Raw genomic sequence first — 22,609 nt, 5'->3', positions numbered from 1 at the left:
CGCTCCCACTGCCCCCTGCCCGCCTCCCCCTCCAGCGCCTCACCTGCAGAGAGGAGGCTTCCTCGTGCACCAGGGGGGAATTTTCCCTGGGGAAGGGACGAGCAACGTGGGGTGGACTCGGTCCAAAGAAATTGCCAGAAAGGGGAAAGGCTGCCCCTCTTCTTCATGTTTTTGTCAGCTTGGTGTGGGTGGCTGCAAAACCATGTTATGTGCTGGCATGCTGATCACCTGGGCTGGTGAGCTCTGAGGACTGAAATGGGATTAAACACCGAGGGAGACACCACAATGGCCCCAAGCAGCAAAGAAAGACTTGGGGTGTGCATGCTGGTGGTGCTGTCCCCACCACCCACCTCCATGACCAAGCATCCCATAATCCAGAGCCATACCAGGACCAGGAGCTGGGGACCTCCTTGCACTGGGGATACTGGTGCATCCTCAGAAATCCCGGTCTGCAGCCCTCTCCTCACAGGCACCAAAGCTACAGGCTTGTAATGCCTGCAAGGTTTGTGCACAAGAGCAGAGAGAGGACCACGAGCATCCCCCCAACACGGGGGGCCAGTGCACAATTTAGCCAATGTGTAGTGTAAATACCCACCCCACTTGGCCTGGCAGGACAGATTGCCAAAGGGCTCACAGCCCAGGACACCATGGGATGTAGGGCCATCCCTCAACCCTAACTCAACCACACTTCAGCTGGGTCTGTCATCTTGGAGCACTTTTTAGGAGCTGCAGGGTAAGCTGCTCTTTGGGACAGGAGAACAGAGACAGGCTGTAGCTGCTCAGCTAGGAAGGATACAACAGTCAGCTGCAAGTCCCATGACAGCTGAGCAATTAATTATTTTATGGAAGGCTGTTATTTACCCCAAAAAAAAAACAGATAGAAACCCTGCAGCCAGAACAACCTGGCACAGAGGGGAGCCTTGGTCAATACACCCCGTGAAGAACAGGGAGGTCACCATAGCTGTGCCATGCCCACATTTATGCTTGTGGAAGTCACTATCATGAATTAAAATAAAATAAATCAAATCAGAATGAATAGGGGCTGATCTGCTTTAATACCCAAGCAGAGGGGAGAGCTTTGCATTCATCTCCTCTGCCCATTCCAAGGGACTCAGTCTCCAGCTGCCTGAATCTGGAGACTGATGAATAGGGTTGTTTTTTTTTTCAAAAACACCTTGGCAGGGCTGACCCTGAGCACATCACAGTGGGGGACAGGACCCAGACTAAACAAGGTCCAGGGCCTCTGGTGTTGCCCAAAAAACAGGCTTATAAGAAAGGCAGGTGATGGTGCATACTCAGCCACCTTTCCTACAACATGGACTTCATTGACGGACCTTTTCTGCCCCCAGACATCCACCACCACCCCCAAATAGACCAATTCCCTCATGAGAAAGGTGGATTGAGGGACACTGGGGAGGGCTCCTGCAGGCAATAAGGAGCAGGACCACAAATGAGCACCCCTTCCCATCACCTCAGAGCATCAAGGGTCATATCTGTGAGCACCCAGCTCAGTGCTGCAAAGATGGGCAGGGACACATCTTCATGCTCCCCTGCATGATGGCTCTACAAGTGGGGCCCCTTTCTTCCTTCCTTTGCAAGGTTTTGGCTTGTTCCTCCCCTGCCCCACAGCTGAAGCTACAGAGCAGGAGGGAGGTGACAGAATAACAGACCCCACACCACAAGGAAGGGTTGGGGAGAGCCTGGTATCTCCAATTTGTTCTTGCCCAGCAGAGATTTGCCACCCCACTCATCACAACAGCAAAAACACGTCACAATAGAAATACAAAATATAGCACTTTAATCGCAGGCAGATAAAAAAATTACAAAAACATTTCACAAAAAGTTTAGGCATAAAATAAATACGCAGCCTCGTAGCACATACACATGCACGGTCCTGGGTTGCAGCAGCTGCAAGGCACAAGCCCCGTGCCCAAGCAGCTCCCTGGTGCTGGGCACACAAAGCGTGTTAATGAGGATTTCCACATGGATGCTGCCGCCTGGTCACGCTTGGGAGAGACCAACACGTGCACTGGGGAGGGTGAAGCCAACCTACGAACACTACGCTGCAATCTTTAAAATAAGAAGACTCATATAAACTCCATCTTTGGTTAGGAAAATTAAGGATTTCTACATTCTTATATTCAACATTTACATATAGAATCTCTGCATTGCTTTCCAAATCTCAAAAATACTTCAATATTACAGATAAAAATATAAACCTCATGGCAAAAAACAAGAATTTGAGGTACACCTCAGAAGGCATACCATACCACAGCCTTCAGCAGGACTGCAAACACTTTGGGAGGGGCAGGGAAGGGGGTTGATTTTGGGGAAGAACTTAATACATTTGAGAATTTTAAGGCTTTTCCAAGAGTTATCTCCTTCCAAAACGCTATACTGCGCAAGGTCCAGGTGGCAGATGGCTGGGGCAGGTTGTTAGAGCTGTGAGCTCCAGGTCTGCTAGCTGCAGTGACACAGGGACTGTCACATCTGGTACAAAAGCTTTTGTGAGCAGTGAAGAGCCCCCAGCACCACCACTGGGCATCCAGCTGAGTTTCTCGTGGCAATTTTTACCTCTGTGCTTACACAGACTCCGGACTGAGAACAGCAAAGAACACGAACCAACACGCCAAAAAAAAGGGGAATTGGGGGCAGTAATGGGACCAAACCGGCCTGGAGCGACCCAGACCGCTGCCACCAGCGGAGGAGGCGGCTCAGACGGCGATCTGCTGGTTCTCTCTGAAGAGGGGCCGCTGGTGGGGGCCGCAGATGTCCTGGAAGATCCTGTACACCTGCTCGTGCTGCGTCTCGTTGGCCGCGGGGACCAGTGGGCTGCTGCTGCTGCTGCTGTAGGCCTTCTCCGTGTCCTCCACCACCTGCCTGAGGAACAGCTGCTCCACCTAGGCCAGAAGGGAGCCGTGAGGAGGAGGGAGGAAGAGGAACAGCCCTGGAGGTGTCCTGCTGCCACCCACTGCGGTGACAGCACAGAGCTGTGGCCATGTCCAGCCAGGCCACCAGGCCCGAATTCCACAAGCCACCTCGTCCTAAGCACCCCTAGCACGTGTCACTGGTGGTCCTCTGTAATGGGGGAGGATAAATGGGCTGGGTGACATCCACACATGCACACATTGCCTCAGATTTGCGTGCCAGACAAGAGGTGGCCCTGTCAGAAAGCTGGACATAGAGGAGCAGGGCTGAGCTCACAAATCCCCTGCAGGGCCTCACAGACACTCAGTGGGGTCTCTGCTTGCTGCAGTGCCCACCCCACACCCTCCATGCCCCGATCTCATGTCCTTGGTACGAACACCTTGAAGGCCCAAGGGGTGCTGTGCTGGGTGTGGATGCCAAAAATACCCCGGGAATTGCCTCTGGGCTCCTAGCCCTGCTTCAACTACTTCAAGTGTAGTGTGTATCACTTAGTACAGCCACTCCAGGGATTTATTTCCCCACAGGAGAGAGCAAAGGTCCCAACGCCAAGAGGCAGGAGCAGGAGGAAGCAGAAGAGCAAAGCAGGGGCACAGAAAAGTGGCAGAAAACAGATTTTCAAAGCCACTAGGAGATCTATGAGGCACGTGCTATGTGGAGGCTGTGCTTGCAAATAGGATTTAGCCAGATTAAGGGTTCTGACAAGCAATGTTTGTGCCTCCCAGGGATGGAAGCTAAAGCCTTATAGGAAAAAGCAAGGAGAAATTCAGTGCCAGGGTCAGGAGCAGGGCTTGGAAGGGCAGCCACCGTACCTGGACGAGGATGAGCTTACACCTCAGCGTGGGATCAGGAAACTCCTCTCCGAAGCACAGCGTGACCCTGCTGTCCGGGTAGCGGCCCTGGTTGTTGTAGTACTGCTGCAGGTCTGCCGGGACACGAGCACGGTCAGACACCACGAGCCTGGGGACCTCACACCCTGCCCCAGCACAACGCTCAAGAGCAGCCAGGGGGTGTTTGCTACACAACACCACAATTAATTATTCCTTCCCAGACCCTATATGATCGGTTATTAATTCAGACCACTCAATTATGGCCAGTCATAACCCCAAAGTGCTCCAAAAGGAGAGACCACCTGAGAAAAACAACCCCTGGAGAGGATGAAGATGGAAGGGAACGCTCCTACAAACCTCTGAAGAACAAGTTGGTGTCAAAAATCTTCACCACCTCGTCCCGGTCCAGTTTGTTGGGCCTGTCCTTGTACACCATGGTGTTCCCACTCCAGAAGACCCTGCCCTGGCACAGCCTCTTGATGAAGATGCCCTGCTTGTTGCTGTGCAGCAGGACCCCCCGCTCCAGGTGCCCGAAGAGCTTCTTGGTGATCTGCTTCTGGCGGTCATTCTGGATGGCCTCGGCCGAGGGGAACCTCACGTGCTCCAGGGCATCGGGGGCGTAGAGCTTCTCGTTGGGGCCCGAGGGCTGGCTGAGCGAGATCCTGCAGCCCTCGGGGTACGAGGTGGTGATGTGGCCCACCAGCTTCCCTCCATAGAAGAAGTTGATCACCATCTGGGAGTAGCCTGGAGGGGAAGGGCAGGCACGCAGCCCGTCAGGAGAAGCAGCCAAACCCTCCCTGCTCTCTGCTGCAGGGTCCAAATCCCCAGGGAGCTGCAAGAAGTCCCCTGGGAGAGCCTGGAGGAGACCTCTTATTTGTTGGAGGACACCTCCAGCACTCAGCCTGGAAGCATGCGAGAGCTCCAGTTCCCAAACCCTTTTATCCCACTGCAGGGGATAATGTCATGCTCAGCATGCATCACCAGAGCAGCCTTCTGCCATGGCACACACATACGTGAGCAAGACCAAGCCCCAGAGAGGAGCGTGATGCCCAGAGCCCAAAAACACTCCAGGGAATGGGAGCTGCCTCACCTGAATGATGCTGCTCGTAGCCAGTGTACCCATTCATCAGGGGCAGAGCTGTGGGCAGAGAGAGCAGAGATGTCAGATGTGCCCAGCTCCATCCAGGAGCTTCCATCCTTTCCCAAACCCCAATCCCCAGCTGCCACCCCCTCGCTGCAGTCACCGCCACGGACAAAGAGCTGGGTCCCATTAAACGCCCCCAGTGCCACCAGCTACTTACTGGGGTTGGGCTGCTGCACCCACCAGTCTGGGATCGGCGGGTTTCTGCAGGTCTCCTGGGGGGGCGAGGGGCTTCTCTTGATGATGCCCAGGTACTCGTCCACGCAGGGGGGCTGGCAGGGGATAGGAAACCCATCAGATCAGCCAGGGACGGGATCCCAGCAGGTCTGCCCCCACGCACCCAATGTGGGATCCCACCCAAAGAGGCAAAGCAAGGACGCAGAGAGACTCGTGAATGCTTTTTGGGTAGGAATAGAGCGGGATTCCTCAGGCTGTACACCCAAATAATACCCTGAGAGCCTCTGAGAAGGGAAACAGAGACACAAGGAGCCTGCAGCCCCCAGTGAGTGTCCGCACAACCCAAACGCACGCGGAAAACACGCACTGAGACCTCAGACAAATGAGCACGGCCACGAGAACACACGCCAAGCTCCCAAACTCTTCGGCTGTTTAACCTCAGACCCGTCCCCGTGCTCAGGGCTCACCTCCTTCATGAGGTCATCGATGGCAGAGGGGCTGCAGTCCATGTCCGTGACATCGGCCAGGCCGCTCCCGGTCCCGACACCGCTTTTGCCTGTGGAGAAGGGCAGAGCTGCGGGTGGGTGCCCCTGCCTGCAGCTCGCCACGCCACCAGCTTTTGGAAACCCTTTGCCCCGCGAAAGTTACGAAACCGAGAACCGCAGCCACCCAGCGCACCCCCAGCAGCTGCGTTTTGGGGCCAAAAACCAGCTCACGACAAAAAAGCACCAGCACACGGGGACTACAAGCGAGGCCAAGCAAATTCGGCTGGGAGCTCGAGCACAGGAGAGGGGGTTTTCGGAGCACCCCAGAGACCGGGGCTGCTGCTGCTGCTTCTCCTTTTTCCCCCCCAAGCCCCGCTGCCGGTGGGAACCTGCAGCACCATTTGCATACGGGCCCCGTGTGAACACGAAGGAGAGGAGATGCTAGAGGCAGGCTTCCTGCAAGATTATTATTTTTTTTTTCTTAAGTCAAAACTTGCAAGAAAAAAAAAGGAAAAGCGCACGCATGCCTGACCACAAGCAGAGATATACTTAGCGTGACCTGCGCCACACCAGGGACTGCTCTGCTGAGCTGCTGTTACTCCCATCAGTGCCAAGAAAAGGGATTTATTTAGCTCCCTGCCAGGGTGGGGGGCAGGAGGGCAAAGGATTGGGGGCTCAAGCGTCCCCCAAAGCAGCAGAAGGATTCAGGTTTGTCCCTAGAGCGTCACAGCCTGGCAACTCATGCGATGCTCCAGTTATTCCCCATATCCTAAGCAAGGGGAAAACCCACCCTCGCTCCCCACCAGCTCCTTCCCCACCTCCCGGCCCTAAAAAGGGACACAGGGCACGTCCCCAAGCTATGGGGTCAGCCCCACAAGCACCGCTCAGATGTAGGTCAGCACCAGCCAGGGCTGCGCCCTGCCCCGTGCCCTCCTCAGGGCACTCACATTTCTGCTCCTCCTCCGGGACGATCCTATAAACCTTGTAGGGCTCGGAGATGTCCAGCTGGGACCTGTCCGTCACCTCCTCGAAGTCGGGGCTCTTGTTCAAGGCGCAGCGCAGCCGCGTCTTCCAGGTGGCCGGCTCCGCTTTGTCGCCTTCTTTGAACTTTCCTTTGAAAACAGCCCAAGCCTGAAAAACAACAAAAACAGAAAAAATAGAAAAATAATCCTCCGGGCAAGCTCTGCAAACCCCCCTGGTCCAAGGGGTGAATGCGCTGGGGCTGCAGTGAGCATTTTGTTGGGGCCGCAGCCTGGCTCAGGCACATCTGTTGGTGGGAAATGCACCACACATCGATGTAAAAACCCAAAAAAAATTAAATATTTGTCATGCTCCCGGTCTGTGCCAGCCACACACCAAGCTACAGGTCCCAGATTTGGCCCCACACCCTTTACAACCAGCTTCAGAGCCAAGATTGAAGCGTGCAACTTCACCTCCGTGCTGACCGATGCGGGGATGCGCATCCAAACCTGTGATATTCTTAATAATACCCAAACTCACAGCAAAATAACCCATTTCCAGCTGCTGGCTAATACCTGACAGCTGGTTTCTTTTGAAGATCAGAACACCAGCTGTGCTTTCATGAGAGGTGGGAGAGCTCATTTTACTACTGGAGATGATAAAATATTATCTATTAAAGCACACAAATACGCACAAAGCTACCTATATTGATTTTTTTTTCCCCCATATTCTATTTTTTCAGGTGGCTGAATTCAGCACAGCCCCGCCAGCCTCATATCCCACTGCTCCTGCGCTTGGCACTGAGGGTGGTGCCACAAAAGACACAGCAACAGATGGAAATGGGGACAGAAGGATGGGAATTCCTGGGGAAGACCCTGACTTCCTCAGTCCGTTTTAGTTCAAGACCAAATTTTCCAGTTTTCCTGGAGAGGAAGGACTTCACATTGGGGGAAAAAGCCGGGATTTCCTTCCTTCTTTCCCTCAAAGGCTTTTTTTTTTTTAATTTTAAAGTCAATCCGGTGTTTTCAGAAGGAAGCCGGTGAGAAGCTTAGGGCAGGCCCTACCTTGAAGATGGAGGCATCCACCTCCTGGTTGTAGTCCTGCTTCCCGGCGTGCTTCCAGGGGATGCGGAACATGCTCTTCTCCTCGCTCTCCCAGATGAGCCCCGGGTAGAGCTCGCTATCGATCTGCTCGATCAGCCACTGCCGCAGCCGCCGGCCGCCGTTACGGTCGCACATCCTGGGCGAGAGGTGGGAGCCCCGTCAGAAAGGGGGGAAAACGTCTGTCTGTCCATCCCAGGGGGACATCTGTCCATCCGTCCCGCAAGCGCAGCCTCCCCGCACCCCCCTGCCTGCTCCAACAGCAGCTGGGCTCTCAGACAGGTCTTAATTGCTGCATCTAATTAGGACGAGCAGTCCTGCACCTGAGCGGTGATTACCCTGGAGAGCCAGGGGTCTGCGATATTTCCAAGCAGGGAAATGAAAAAGGAAAAAGGCAATTGGGGTTACAGGAGCCCCACTGAGCTCCCATAGCTGGAACAGCACTGCCTGCGGGGACACAGCTCCCAGCAGCTCCCCTGTGCCTGTCTGTACCCAAAACCTCCCTTTTTGTGATGGAAAAGAGGCGATTTTAGAGGAATTCTCCTCGATTCGCTCCGAACCCTTTCTCCAGCTTCCAAGCAAAGCCGTGAGCACAGCACCATAACTCCCCTTTTTTGGCTACCGATGGGTCACATCCAAACCCCACAGCTGGGAATTAAAGCCCAGGGCTGTGCCACCACCCAACCGAGGGACACCGCACGGGCTGGCAGCCCCCTCCGCTATAACGGGGGGCAAAAAAAATTAAAATAAAAGTGAGACTGAAGGCAGCGTGAGAACAGCCCTGCTGGCTGGGGACCGGCCACAGGCGCAGGTAGCAGCCGGGGTCACCGCAGGGAGCGGGGCTGTGCAACCACATCCTCTCGCAGCCAGGACCAGCGGCCGTGCTGACGGACCCAGGGGGGGTGAAGTGGCCTCACTTCGGGTCAGCCTTGCTGCTCTCGGCTCCTTTTTAGCAGAAAAAACCTGGCCGAGCACCCGTGAGAAAGCTCCAACAGCCCAGCGCCGGACCCATCCTGTCCGGGAGGGTTTTGGGGGACAGGATCTGGGTGTTCCCAGCATGGTGACCCCGGTCCCTGCTCCCCCAGGGGTTCACAGCAGCCGAATGCCACCACCTCCTGTCCCCTCTCTGTCACAGCCACCCCATAAGGCACAGCCACGCAGCGCAGCCCCTGCTTTTAGGGGGTCAGAGCAGAGCCACGCACCCCAAAGCGCCCTCAGGACCCCATCCCTGGGGGCACGAGGGGCACACACAGCCCCCCTCGGAGACGCTCGGTGACACAGGGCCCAAATTCAGCCCGTTTTCTAAAAACCCCGCTCCCAGCACCAGCAGAGGCCGGGCTCTGCCTCTCCTCCACATGGGGCTGGGGCCACCACACTGCCCCCACCCAAACCCCCCCTGCCCCACAGCAACAGGGGCAGCGCTGCCCAGGACCTCGGAACTGCTCAGCATCAGGACTGCTGCCCGGCACCCTAAAACCCTATTTCCTGCACCCCCAGCACCCTAAAACCCCCACAATCCTATTTCCTGCACCCCCTTGTAGCCCTAAAACTCCCATCCCCACAAAGCACTGTGACCCTAAAGGTCCCTTCCCCGTGCACCCCTGTGACACTGAAACTTCTATCCCCCTGCACCCCACGATCCTAAAAGTCCCCTCCCCTGCACTCCCCACAACCCTAAAGCTCACATTCCCCGTAAGTCCCACGGCCTTAAAGCTCCCATCCCCTAAGGCTCACACCCCTGTACACCTCTAGAACCCTAAAATTCCCTTCTCCATGCACCCCCATGACCCCAGACCTTCCTTCTCCATGTACCCCCACAACCCTTGAACTCCCTTCCCCATACACCCCCACAACCCTAAGACTCCAATCCCTTACACCCCAGAACCCTAGAAGTCCTATCCCCTACGACCCTAAGACCCCCTTCCCCATACACCCCCACAACCCTAAGACTCCACTCCCTTGCACCCCACGACCTTAAAAGCCCCATCCCCTACGACCCCAGGACTCCCTTCCCCATGCACCCCATGACCCTAAACCTTCCTTCCTCATGCACTCCCGCAACCCTTAAACTCCCATCCCTATGCAACCCTAAAACTCCCTTTCCCGTGCACCCCTACACCCCTAAAACTCCAATCCCCTGCACCCCACGACCCTAAAACCCCCATGCGGGTGCAACCCCAAAACCCCCCAACCCCTTACACCCCCACTCCCCTAAAACCCCCATTTTTGTGCCACCCTACGACCCCCCTCCCCTCACCGCCCCACGCCCCAAAACCCCCGTTAAAGCCCCCAAAACGGCCCCATAAACACCCCCGCCCCATACCTGCCGCCGCCCCGCTGCGCGCTACCCGCACCCGGGCGCGCCGGCGCGCCCTTATAGCCCCCCGCAGGGCGCGCCCTCCTCTTAGCCCCGCCCCTTCTCCTCTCAGCCAATGAGCGGCCGCGCTGCCTCGCCCCTCGCCCAATGAGGGGCCGCCCAGTGGGAGCGCGCGCGGGATCTCGCGCCGCTTTCTGTGAAGCGCGCGCCTTTCCGGGAAATCGGCGCGGCGCGGCGGGGCGGCGCCCGGGCAGACAGAGCGGGGCTGTCGCGATCCCTGTCGCGATAGCGGGCGAAGTCGCGATAGCGGGCGTAGTCGCGATCCCCGTCCCGATCCTGCTCGCTGTCGTGGCACCGCAGCCGCCGCCGGGGCTGCTGTCGTGGGTTATAAAGGGGGAAATGTGGCCGGGGTCACCGAGGTCAGGGGTCACTGGGATCAGGGGGTTTAGGGTCAGTTGGGGGTTGGTGGTCCTGGCACGGCCCGGGTGCAGGAGATGCAATACCCCCCCCGCCGGGACAGCCCTGCTGCAGTTAATTGGGTTTCCCCTGCGGTTCCCAAAGCTCGGGGTGATTTGGGGGAATGCTGGGGTCCCGGGATGGTTTTGGGGTGGGTGGGAGTCACAGGGCGGGTGCTGGAGCAGCCGCACGCAGCGCCGGCTGGGAGGTTATCTCACCTCCTGCACCTCTAATCTCTGCTTATCTCACATCTCCGATGACTTCCTATTGACACCAGAAAGCGGCTTTCTTCTCGTTTTCCTGCGCCCCGGTTCCATTTTTCTGCTTCCTAAAATGCCAGCCGAGGCGCTGGAGGCGATACCTGCAAGGTCGGCTCGGCTCCCCACCTGCCCCCCTACAAACCATGGCAGCTCTAGGGCACCAGGCAGCAAAGGAGCCCTGTCCTCAACGTGAAAAAATAGGGAAAAAAATCATAATTCTTCTCCCAGGACCCCGCGGGCTATGGCTGAGCAGCAGCTCTTCAAAATTTGTAATTTTTTCTGGTGGTTTTCATGGAGAAAATGGAAATCAGGGCGCAGCGGCCGTGTCAATCCATCCCTGGCTTTAATCAGCCTCCCCTTTCGGACGAGCTTGGCAACTTGTCCCCGACGCTGTCACCCTTGGAGACTCCAGTACCCAGAATTTGTCGTTAAGGGAATTCCCTGAAATATTTGAAATGCTTTTTTTTTTTTTTTTTTTTCGCAGAACCGATTTTTTAAGAAGCTGAGCAACGGAATTATAGAAAAAAAAAAATAAAAATAACACAGTGTTTAGGGCTGCTGGGACACAGAGCATTTGTGTCAATGGATGGATGGGGGGGCGGCTGGAAATCCACAGCAAATAAAGGACCGGGTCCTCTTGGGGTGAAAAGGACCCTGGAAAGGGATTAATGCAAGGTGAACGGGAACAGTTTGGTTTGGGAATGATTTATTCCTCCTGTCCATCAGAACTGGTGGACATAAGGCCAAGAGGAGCAGCTCCAGCCCTGCATGACCCCCCCGTGGGGCTGCTCCCCTGGCAAAAGCAGGCAGGGAGCACACATTTTGGAAATGTGAATGCTTTTCCAGCACGGAACCCGATGAATTTTTCCCTATCCCCATGGGTTCAGCTCGGGGCAATGCCACCAATCCCTCAGGACGGAGCCAGCAGCCAAAGGGGGGGCAGCAAGTCCTGCTCCCCCCCAGCTCCAGCCCTGCAGCTGGGCTCACCGTGGCACTGCGAGCCCCAAAGCGAGCGTCTGGCAAGGTGGATACCGAATTTTGCCAGCCCCAGGGCCAACGTTTGAGCTCAGCTGCTCATCCGTCTGCTTCGGCTGGGGGGCAGCGGGGGGGTGGGTGTCAGGGGGGCAGCCCAGGAGCTCTCCCTGTGCTCCCCCTGCTCTTGTAGGGCCAGCAGGCGCTGCAGCTCCTCCTGGTCCTTGAAGGGGTTCCTGCCGTAGTCCCGGTGGATCCAGGCACGGTACTGCTGGGACAGAGCCAGGTGAGGGGTCAGGGTCACCGGGGGCTGTGCCAAGCCCCCTGGTATGGTGCAAAGCCCTAAATCAAGGCAGGGCATCCCAACCAGGACACGGGGTGGCCACAGACCCAGCCCCTGTTTGGCAGGAGCAGCCACACCATGCAGTGCGCACACATCACATGAAACATGCAACCCCTACAGCAAACCCTACGGGAACACCACCAGCCCCTCGGAGCACCCCAGACCCACAGAGCTGGCAGCAGCCCCGTTTTTCCCCCCGTGGTGCAGCCTCCAGCAGCTTCATTCCCTTTCCCTTGCCAGGAAGCTGCTCGGCTTTTTGCAGGGCTGAGTTACCAGAAGCAAAGCGTCCCCACGCTTTCTCCCTGCTGGGACAGGCCGGCCTCGCGGCCCCAAACACCACGGGCAGGTCGGCTCTTGCAGGCTGAGCCGGGCTGTTTGCAGAGCGCTTTGCTCATCTCAGCCCTTCTCCCGTCCCCGCAGAGGCTGCGCCGGCGTCCGGGTGGCTTGGGGCCAGCTGGCACCCGGCGGAGATCCGGAGGCGGCTTCGGAGCAGGAGATGGCCCCGTGGAGAGGCTTCCCGACACCGCCGCCGCACGGAGCTGCGGGATCCCTGCCCAGAAGCGTGGGCAGGGGAGGGCAGCTCGGCTGGAGCCGCTGTGCCTGCTGCCCCGTGCCTGGGAACGGCTTCAGAGCATGGCAAAGGAGCGGGGACCCGGCCAGCAGGCACCCAGCCAGCAGGGCGCACGGGGAGGAGCAGCCAAAAAGGGGTGGCTCGTGCCCAGCGGTGCGAAACGCTCTGCAAAGCGCACGGAGAGAGCGGCCAGGGATGGGAAAGCTGCAGGGGGAAAAGGGTGGAGTGTCCGGCCCCCGGCAGCACCCATGGGTGCCACCAGCAGGGCCGGCATTCAATAGCTGGGAGCACTGGGACAGGTGTCAGCTTCAGGGGGCTGTTAAAACATCCTTGGTTTTTGGGGCTGGCAGCTCCCACGTGCCCCGGCCTTGGTGCCCCCCAAACAGCTCCAGCTTCCTGGGATCCGGGGAAAGACAGGAGAAAGCCTGAGAGCAACCCCGGTGGCTTCGCCACTCCTACAGCTGGGGAAAATCAGCTCGGGCAGGGGGATTTCCAGTGGGAATGCCTGGAGTTCCCAAATCCACTCACCCCGCCGGCGGGACTCACCGGCAACTGCGTGCCGGGGGCAGGAAGCCCCGGTGCTGCTCGGGGTGGGGGCCAGCGACGATTTCCTTGCTAAAAAAACAGTGGCTGGGAACCTCAGCGCTTCCCAGGGCGGATATCCCAGAGGCCGGACTGGATTTCTCCTCTCCTCCTCCTGGGCAGTGCCTGGAGCTGCCTGCTCGCCCTACAGCCACCGGGACAGCTCCTGGGTACCCACAGGGATATCCTGGTGCTTTGGTGCCTTGCAGCCTGGGCTGTGGCACAGCGGTGAGGGGCACGCATCCATGCACGGTGCTGGTGGTGACAAAGCACCCGCAGGGATGGAGGTCCTAGGGGGGAGCAGCCTGGCCACCAAGATTTGGCACCCACCGGGCAGCTCGGATGGCGCAGCGGGAAGCACCCCACAGTGCCGCCAGGTGCTGGCTTAAAAAAAAATAAATAAATAAATAAAAAAGGAGCCCTTGCAAGGAAAATGCCATTTTTTAAACTTTGCACCTCACCAACGCGCAGCCTGACGCAGCCGCCGGTGCTTCCCAGGAAACGTTTGCAAAGCCCGCAGCGAAACTTCAAGTCAAAAAAAAAAATAAACCCAAAGAAAACGTGACCTGTAAGGGGAGGGGAAGGGCAAGGGGTGTTTGCTGAGGCCACCCAAATGCTGGGGGCAGGAGGAATAAGTGGCCAGGGGGCACGGCGCGCCCTGTGTCACAGCGGGCACTGGGACGTGGCCAGGGCAGGGTTGGGGAGCGTTGGCCCAGCCGGGGGAAGCCCTGCAGGGAATCTCCAGCTCTGGGGGTTTTGCAATGCCCTGGACCACTCTCCCCCCTCTGTGGGGCGTTTTTTGCAAGGCGGTGACAGCCCCGCAGGGCCACGTCCCTCATGTGATAGCGCCAGGAAGGGGCTGACGCTTGGGCCACTGTCACATGCTGTCCAGCCTGGGAGGAGGGGACAGAAATCCCCTCGAGACGCTCCTCGTCCTCGTGTGCTGGCCCTGGGCTGCAGCAGACGGGGACATTGGGGTTTTGCCACCCCATAGGGTGCTGCTGCGCTAAATCCCGATGATGTGCTTCGCTTGGGGTAGGAGAGAGAACTTTTCAACCATCCCTTTGACGTTTCCATCTCTCAGCTGCTTCGAAAAGCAGGGGGCATGCTGTCAGAGGATGCCCAGCCCCATCCCAGGACGCCCAAAGCACCCCAAAGCTGCTTGCAGGAGCCTCCCCCCGTCTCCTGCCCCCTGCCCCGTGCGCCCCTGGTGCCAGCTCAGCGCCACCTCCACCGTGCCCTAGCAAAACCCCGAATAAAACAAGAGCACCGGGGCTTTCAGCAGCTTCTTCCAGCACGCTCACAGAATGCCTGGGCGCTTTTTAATTTTGCATGCATGCAAAAACAAAGCCCGCAGGTAATAAATAGCACGCAGGCAAAGCAGCCGTGGTTATTTGCAAAGCACACGAGGGGAGCTCCAGCTGCGGAGCCCGGCTTTTGGCACGAGGTTGGTGCGAGGGTGACCCCACCTCGTCCAGCAGGGTGCTCTCGTAGTCCCGCAGCTGCTGCTGGAAGCCGGGGTTGGGGCTGGCGTAGGAGCGCACGGCCCTGGTGGCGGCCAGGCAGCGCTCCCAGCCCAGCTCGGTCACCGTCATCAGGTAAGCCACCAGCACCGTGGTGCTGCGCGAGACCCCGGCCAGGCTGCCAGGGGCGGTGGAGAGGTGTCAGGAGGAGGTGTCACCACCACGGGAGCCCCACGATGAGGGATGCCCATGGGGTGCGTCCTCGCAGGGTCTGGGATGCTTGCCCGGCTGTGGGTAGGGGATGGAGGCGCACGGGCATGGTGGCACTGGAGGTGCCCGTCCCATCTGGTGGCACTGGAGGTGCCCAGGGCATCTGGTGGCCCCAATCAGGCCACGTCCCTGTGTCCCATGCCCTGCCCATCTCTCTGGATGCTCAGGTTTTGGGGCACGGAGCATCCCCAGCATTGCCCTAACACCGTTCCTCATCTCCTTTCCCTCCCCACCACGAGCGATGCTCCGCACCCAGGATGCTTTTTGGGACCCCACCTCCCAGCCCCACAACCCTTGCGCAGCCCCCGTGAGCACCGGGGACCCTCCCTCCCTCCTGCACCTCCCCCAGCAGAGACCCTTTTCCCCCAAAAGCGGGGTCTCGAGGCCGTTTGGAGGCTCTCACCAGTGAACGAGGCAGCCTCCCCCGCGGAGCCGGCACTCGTGGATGAACTTGATGCACTCCTTGAAATGCTGCATCCTGCGGGGAGAGAGGCAGCAGAGTGAGGCCGGCAGCAGCCGCAGTCCTCCCCAGGATTTCCCTGGGGCTGGCGCAGGGTGGGAGCCACTGCAGGGTTCCCCGGCCAGAGGAAGGGACAGCAGCCAGGAAGGAAAAGGCCTGAGAGGCTTTTTGGGGGGATTTCCTGCTTCCCGAGGCACTGGGATGGAGCAGGGTGATGCCAGCAGCTCAGCCAGCCTGGGGAGGATCTGGTGGCTCTGCCTGCAGGGCCAGGTCCCCCCCTTGGCACCCATGGGGCGCACACCCCAGTGCTAAAACCACCCTGCAGGGGAGAGGCGCGTTCCCAAAACCTGCATTCCCGAAAGACCCAGCGATGGAAAACGGGTTAAAATCACTCTTTATACATAAATGAATTAAAGGTGGGTGCAATTCTCTGTCTCTGAGGACACAGAGCACCTCGGGCAGAGCCCACGGAGCTGCTGCTTGGGCTCCTGACACAAATCTGCAACAAATCCTGCTGGCACCAAGCCCCGGGGTCCCGGTCAGCCCCGCCGTGGGTGCTGGGTCCTGGACTTCCTCTGCTGCCTCCGCGTGACGGGGCCGGGGCAGCGCCCACGCAGCCTTCCTGCTTTCTCAGAAGCTCAGAGGCTCGCCTCTCGCCCCCGCGGCGTCCTCCTGAGACCCCCTCGGAGCAAGGCAGAAGCCTCCAAAAACTCCCCCCTGCCTCCCGCCTGCCCGCCGGGGATGCTCGCGGCCCTTCTCTGGAAGCGCAGGGCTCGGGTGCCTTCTAAGAAGCCAACCCAGGACATACCCAAAAATAGCAGGGCTTTCTGCTGCCCGACACCCAGCAGGAGGACACCCGGGGGATTCTCTGAGGCTGTGGTTATAAGAAAAATGTTTGGTTTCTCGGCCCTAAGGGGAGATGTCAAATCCACCGCTCGCTGTGGGCTCTGGATGCGCACCCCCGCAGGCAGTGAAGCACCTCCTGGGGGGCTTTTCTTGGCCCAAAACGTGTCCCAGGGGGGTTCTCCTCATCCTATCCATCCTCACAGAGCAGCCAGGGCGTGCCAGCACCACCTCCTCAACCCCCACAGCCCCAAATCCCAATCCTCCTCTTCATCCCTTGGCTGGGACCCGGCTGCTGCTGGGCACATCCTCCCCGCACTCAGCCACCCCCTCCCCACCCTCACCAGTTTGGGGGCTCTTCCCAAACTGGTCCCCCAGCGGAGAGCTCCCACTGGTCCCACAGCCCACGGGACTGGTGAGGCCGAGCCCCGAGTCACGAGCAGCTCTCCCCCGCGGGCCGCCAGGCTCCCCGGGGTTGTGAAAGCCCCGGCGCAAAGCGAGGAGCAGAAAATAGTTCCCTGAATAAGCCTTCCTTCCGGCCCCTTTCAGGAGCCACGCCGCAAATGCGAAGAGGGGAAAAAAAATTAAAAAATAAAATAAAATAACCCCAGCCCCGTGTTCCTGCTGAGGCAGGGCTTTCTTGTAAAGCTTCTCTTTCTGCTCAGCGTGAGCAAGCAGAATCCTGCCCGCGGCGCTGGGAAAGCAGCACCTCCACAAACGGGGCCACGGCACGGGGACCTTTTGGTCTTTTAGGGGTGGGGTGGTAAGAAAAAATCCCCCAAATCACCCGTTTTCTGGGTGCAGCGGGGGGTTCTCGGGTGCCCGTTGCCCCAAGCGGGCAGCACGCAGCGCCTGCAGCCAGCACGGCCCCAGCGCTTCTTGAGATCATCCTTAAAGGAGTTATGGGGGAAATACTCATTTTAATCAAAATTTCCTTTCTCTCCCAAGGAAAATACCTGGGAGAGCGACACAAATCACTGTGTAATTGATACGAATCATTGCCTTTCCACGCCAGCGAAGCATGCTTCGATTTCAGGCCCCACCTAATAAAATAATTCTGATTTTTGATGGAAAATTCACTGCACTGTGAACACTCTGAGAATCAGATTCAGCCCCTACACACCACGAGCCGTGGCTTTCACCAGGCTCAGCACAAAAATGCTGGCAGCGTGACCGACCCGAGCACACCCGGTGCAGAATTTGGGCTTTTATTGACCAACAGCTCCCAAAACGCCACCCTGGGAGGCAAAGGGGGTGCCGGGGACTTACAGGTTCTGGCTGGAGGAATCCGAGGCCGAGATGCAGAGGTAGCTCATGTCCTGCAACGAAAAGGCAGTGAGGGCAACGAAACCCCTTGGAGAGCCACAACCTCGTCCATTTGCTCTTTTCTTTTTTACGTGAGGCTTGGAGTAGGTGACTCTAGGGGTAAAACCGCTTAAAATGGGATTTTCAAGAGGGAGGATTTTTCAGAGGCAGGATTTCCCCAGCTCTTCCCCGTAATTTCAGGTAGGAACCAGGCCGGACCCAGCCACATCTCAGAGGCACCCAAGGGTGCTGCAGCGATGCCCTGGAGCCTCCCCAGGTCCCAGCCCTGTCCCTGTCCCCTCTCCGGCGGCTGCTAAGCCCTGGCAGGACAACGTGTGCCAGCACGCACTCATGAGGTCACCCTCATCAATGAGTTATTTCCTCCTGGTCCCTTTTAATCCACCATAAATCACCCCGCCGTAGGTCAGCTTGCTTGAAAACGTCGCTTCCTTGATCCTGTTCTGAGCTAAAATTAGCCCCTTTTCATCTGAGCTTTGCTTTTTTTCTTTTTTTTTGTTGTTTTTCTTAGCAAAACGGGTGGGAATCCTGCCAGATGGGGCTGGCACAGCCCAGCACCAACACACCCCATCCCCATCCTCATGTCGCCACGACCCGAGGCCGCCCTCGCTTCCCCCCAGCCCAGGCCAAAGGAGAAGGCTGGAAAAAAAAAGCTGATTACCCAAGGGAATTAGCAAAGGGAAGGAGAGAAAGGTAGAACGGGACAGGCACGGCCATGGTGGGGACATTCCCAGGCTGGAAAGACCCACGTTGTGAGGAGAAATGTGTGGGGGCTTTTCTGAGCATCTCCCCTCCATCCCAACACCCTCCCTGCGCCCACCCCTGTGGGATGAAGCCGAGGGGCCACCCGTGTGCCCGGCCCTTCCCTGTGGCGTGCCAGCTGGGTTCCTCATCCCCGGGCAAACCACGGCTCTCCAGCACACAGGGGAAGGAGAAAAGGAGCCGTGGTGCAGCCGGGAGCAGATTTCACGGGATGAGCCACCACGGGCTGCGGCTTCCCAGCACCTGGGGAGGTGCCACCAGGAAAGCCACCGTGCCAAGCCACACGCAGAGCCCACCCAGGCTCCCAGCAGCTTTCCCCTTTCCCCACAGCCCCCCAGGTGCCCCCCATCCATCCCGGCACGGGGAGGGGAGCCGTGCTGCATGCCTGGGAACAGCGCTGGGGTTTGCGGTCCCCGGCCGGGGGCCGTGATTGACACATTGCTCAACCCACCATGCTTTTCCTGTTCCCCTTTCCTCCAGCCCCACTGCCCGTGCGGTTTGCTGCCCGCCTGGCCGTGCCCCGAGCCCCAGCAGCTCCAGCTGCACCGCACGACCCCGAGCCGGCCGTTCCCATGCCCCCCCGTTTGGTGCATCTTCCTTCTCCTCTCCCCGTTACCCAACGCTTCCAGGTGTTGTTTCGAGCTGGCAGAGACGGGCAGCACTCGCCCTCGGTGGTCCCAAGAGAGTGGGGTCCCAGGAAAGTGGGATCCCAGCCGTCCCCATTGCCTGCTGTAGGATTTCGGGGCCAGGACGGAGGCCAGCTCCAGCTGCACACCGCGCAGATCCACACCAAGAAGAGCAACGAAGCCCCCAGGATCTCTCATTCTCACTCGTGCACCAGCTCACCCACATGCACAGCCCCGGCCGAGCACCCTGCACCCACCCCATATCCCCCCCTGCCTCAGTTTCCCCTCTCAGACCCTTTCACCTGCCCTGCCACAGTGGGTGGGGGCACCCAGGGGTGCCACCAGGACCTCGGGGACAGGACTGCCACCGCCATGCTTTTAGGGATCCTCATCTCTCAGCCCCAAACCCGACGCCAGAACCACAGCAGCACCAAAAAAAGAGGGCATGGGGTGGGAGCCCAGGATCGAGGGGGGTCCCCACGGGCTTCACAGGCTGCCCCGGGGCAGGGGGAGCACAACAAGCCCCGGGGGCTCCCCAAAATCCCCATCCTGCGCTGCTGGGGCTGGATGCGTCCCCGGCGCTGCCGTGCGCGGGGCACCGCTGCCCTCTCGTGGCCCCTGCCCACGGCAGCACCACGGGGCCGGGCACCCCCTGCCTCCAGCTGGATTTTTTTCCCCCAAATCCTGCCAGGAGGCAGCCGTGGTCCTCATCCACCCCGCTCCCAGCGCTGGGCGCAATTTGGCACCGCTCGGTGCCAAGGCAGCGTCGCCATCCCCTCGGCGTGCAGCAGGAGGTGGGCACTGCGTCCCCTTGGCACCAGCTGGCACCGCGTCCCGGCCTCGCCACGCAGCCCCCCCGAACCCTCAGACTCACCTCCAGCACCGGTTTGGCTCCGGTGTGCACGGAGAGGACGTGTGTCACGCCGTGCCTCCGCAGGCTGGCCACGTCCTCCGAGTCTGGAAGCAGGAGCGAGGTGTGAGAGGTGGCCCTGCCGCCCAAGCTGCTCCACCGAGCCCTCAGCACAGCCCACAGCCATCGTCCTCATCCCCGGGTGATGCAGGGAGGCCAGGCTTGGGTGAAAAATACCCAAAATGAATGGCACAGAGCCCCCAGGATGGCCCTAACCCTGGAGCAGGGTGGAACCCAAGCCAGGTGTCAGCCCCACTGTAAATATTGTCCTGGCAAAACCCTCTCTGGGGTTGGAACTGAACGATTTTTAAGGTCTTTTCCAAGCCAAGCCAAGCCATTCGAAACGCAGGGGAGGCTTCCAGCCAGTGGGGTCCTCATCGCTCAGCTGTGGGGACCCCACAGGTGTCCCCTTCCCATGCCCCGGGGGCAGCTGCGCACTCACCGCGGATGTTCCCCAGGTAGAGACCCGTCACCACCTGCGAGGAGACAAAGGAGACAAGGAGCAGAGCTGGCCCTCCACGTGCCACACCATATTTTTACTTCCCGAGGCCCAAAACCCCAAATGCTCATCCCAAACCAGCTCCAGCAGGGACCCCATCACCCCGGGAGCGGGCTGTGGTTCGCTTTTCCACGGCCACCTCCTCCTGCAAACGGTTCCAAAGGTTGCCTCCACCAGCTGGGGACAGATGGGCAAAAGCACGGGCTGTTTGTGGTTATTTTCTGGCCGAGATGTTGCAGTAAGTGCCTTTTACTCAGATTTTGTCTCCAGCTCTCTGCCACGGTTTCCAAATTACATTTATCCCGCGTGCTGCAGCGTGGCTGTCCCAGAGTTTAATTTTATACCGGGCGAGGCACATCACGAGCAGCTATTTAAGGGCACAAACAGAATTTGATCCTCTCCACCGGCCCTGAGCACCAAGCACCAGCTAAAACCCCCTTTGCCCATTCACAGCACCCTGCAGCCGGGCACGGACACATCCAGGAGGTGACCAGGGGAGGAAAATTCCCCCTGCACACCCCCCGGGACCCCCGGCAGCCCCAAAGGTGTTAATGCCGTGGAGTTACCGCCCGCAGGATGAGCATCAAAGCCAGCTGCTGCTTTTTAGGCACCCCAAGGCACCGAGCTCATCGCTGGGCTATAAAACAGGGTCGGTGCTTTAAAGAGGGTGGGGGGAATTCCCTTTAAGTGCTTAAAGTTTGAAGGGGGGTGAGAAAGGGACGGTGGAAATGGATGCGTTTAGGGCACCACGGTGGCACCCCCCAATAAAGCAGAAGGGCCCAGTACCTCCCAGTCCCCCCAGTACCTTGCTCATCCCGCTCCCCATGGTTTTTCTCTCCCCGGGTTCAGGACTCGGGCAGCCTCTTGGTATCCGGGGCTATCTGCAAATAAACACCCCAAAATCCCAGGTGAGGGGAGCACGGGGAGCCCCACCGAGCTCAGCCCACTGAGATCTGCTCCAGCTCCTCACCACCGCGCTGCTGGGCAAAGGGATCGGGGCCAGCGGCTGCTGCGGGGCAGGGGAGGACAAAATAAGGACCCGGGGCCGTGGCGAGGCTCAGGTTTCCCTTCCGGACTCCTCGGCTCGCCAGGGCTTTTGCAGAAGCTTGGCATTTTGGGGAGAGGGAAGAAGAGGACGCCTGGGATGCTGCGAGCTGGTGCAAGCGGTGAGCTTGGCAGGATTTCTCTCCCAGTCAGGCTAATTCCTTCCAGTCACAGGAATGGGAATAAAAATTGTAGAATGAGGCACTTACCTCAAAAAAACAGAGCGTGGCAGGCTGCTGGAGCAGCAGCAGGGACGAGCCCATCTCCCCCCCCTTGCAGCAAGGGAGGTGGGGAGAGCTGTAGGGCTCCTAACCCCAGCACACGCTTCCAAACATCACCCCTCAAAGATTTATCCAGCAGCCCAGCACCCACCTCCCAGATCGATACTGTTGGCCTGTCAGAGGCTATATAAAGAAGGAAAAAAAAATAGAAAAAAAAGGAAAGAAGCAAATTTAATTCGATTTAATGGCTTTGATCTCTGGAGGCAGCCAAAAAGGCAGGAGCCTGCCTGCAGGAAGGCAGGCCACACGTTGGTGGGGAGCCCCAAGGAGAGAGATTCTGTGAAATTTGGCAGCCCCAGGCAGAGCAGAGGCGCCAGGCTTCATGGCTCAGGCCCTGAAAACACCAAGCTGTGTCTGAGCTCTAGAGCAGGGCTCGCTCTGCATCCAGTAAAAGGCCTGGGGTGCTCCCAAAAAGGGTGGCGTTTGTGTCCCTCCCCAGCTGCAGATGGAAAAGTGGAGGAGAAAAAAACAAACACAGAACCAGGCTCCCTTCGCAGGGAGAAGTGGAATATCCCCACCACGTGCCCTGCTCTGATCCACCCCGCTGCCTCGCAGAGCTCTGCCGAGCTATTTTTGGGGCTGTTATGGGACACGGAGCTGGGATCCGCTTGCCTTACACGTAGCTCGGGCCTCTGCAGCGCGACTCCTGGCTGGATCCCAGAATCATGCCCTTAAAGAGGTGAGGGAAAAGGCAGCGCTCCTCCCAGGAACCTATTCCTGCCCCAGAAAAGCTGCGTCTGGGCTGAACGCTCAGCACCATCCCCCTGCAGAGCTGGGTGAGATTTTTGTTGCTTGAATTCTGACAATCTGAAGTGTTTTCAATGAAAAGTGTTGTATTTGAAGCAAACTGACTGTCACCTTACTAATTTCCCCCAAGAAACACGAGTGTTTCATTCCCTTTTACCAATTAACGCTCCCTACACATCAGCCACGACACGACTGCCTGGAAAAACCCTTCCCCCTCACGCTGCTCTACAAATTCCCGTCCCAAAGGCACCTGCAGGTCAAT

The 22,609-nt window shown here is 58.5% G+C and overlaps 2 protein-coding genes across 6 annotated transcripts; both read right to left on the bottom strand.

The window, feature by feature from the left end:
• Nucleotides 1-1,781: 1,781 nt before the first annotated feature.
• IRF8 (interferon regulatory factor 8) lies at nt 1,782-9,953 on the bottom strand. The gene is given in 9 exon segments (NM_001310369.1): nt 1,782-2,900; nt 3,738-3,850; nt 4,113-4,499; nt 4,846-4,893; nt 5,057-5,168; nt 5,541-5,629; nt 6,506-6,689; nt 7,583-7,757; nt 9,942-9,953. Coding segments are annotated over 8 exon segments (1,293 nt in total). The 5' UTR covers nt 7,757; nt 9,942-9,953; the 3' UTR covers nt 1,782-2,714.
• A 1,243-nt stretch (nt 9,954-11,196) lies between these two features.
• On the bottom strand, nt 11,197-21,295 carry LOC106016036 (dual specificity protein phosphatase 22-A-like). 5 transcript variants are annotated; one of them, XM_038185402.2, is made up of 8 exons: nt 21,081-21,295; nt 20,219-20,252; nt 19,741-19,823; nt 17,425-17,474; nt 16,121-16,186; nt 15,256-15,330; nt 14,589-14,760; nt 11,197-11,894 (listed from the first exon to the last, which is right to left on the bottom strand). In XM_038185402.2, the coding sequence occupies exons 1-8, from the start codon at nt 21,099-21,101 to the stop codon at nt 11,718-11,720; spliced, it is 678 nt and encodes a 225-aa protein (XP_038041330.2). In that variant the 5' UTR covers nt 21,102-21,295; the 3' UTR covers nt 11,197-11,717. The 5 variants fall into 5 exon arrangements, with proteins under 5 accessions (XP_038041330.2, XP_038041331.2, XP_038041332.2 ...); XM_038185403.2 differs by having other exon boundaries at nt 11,200-11,891; XM_038185407.2 differs by lacking the exon at nt 11,197-11,894 and adding an exon at nt 11,901-14,203.
• Nucleotides 21,296-22,609: the final 1,314 nt, after the last annotated feature.

This window comes from Anas platyrhynchos, chromosome 12, assembly GCF_047663525.1.
Source record: "Anas platyrhynchos isolate ZD024472 breed Pekin duck chromosome 12, IASCAAS_PekinDuck_T2T, whole genome shotgun sequence".
Classification (NCBI taxonomy): domain Eukaryota; kingdom Metazoa; phylum Chordata; class Aves; order Anseriformes; family Anatidae; genus Anas; species Anas platyrhynchos.
Note: the sequence above shows the minus strand (reverse complement) of the source record. Positions and strands in the feature narration are given on the sequence as shown.

Excerpts from the sequence above, each read along its gene's own strand:
- LOC106016036 (XM_038185402.2), bottom strand. The coding sequence starts at position 21,101 with ATGGGGAGCGGGATGAGCAAG. Across the intron at positions 20,253-21,080 it reads TGGGGAGCGGGATGAGCAAG|GTGGTGACGGGTCTCTACCT; the intron begins GTACTGGGGGGA and ends GTCTCCTCGCAG. Across the intron at positions 15,331-16,120 it reads GAAAGCCCTGCTATTTTTGG|GATGCAGCATTTCAAGGAGT; the intron begins GTATGTCCTGGG and ends CTCTCCCCGCAG.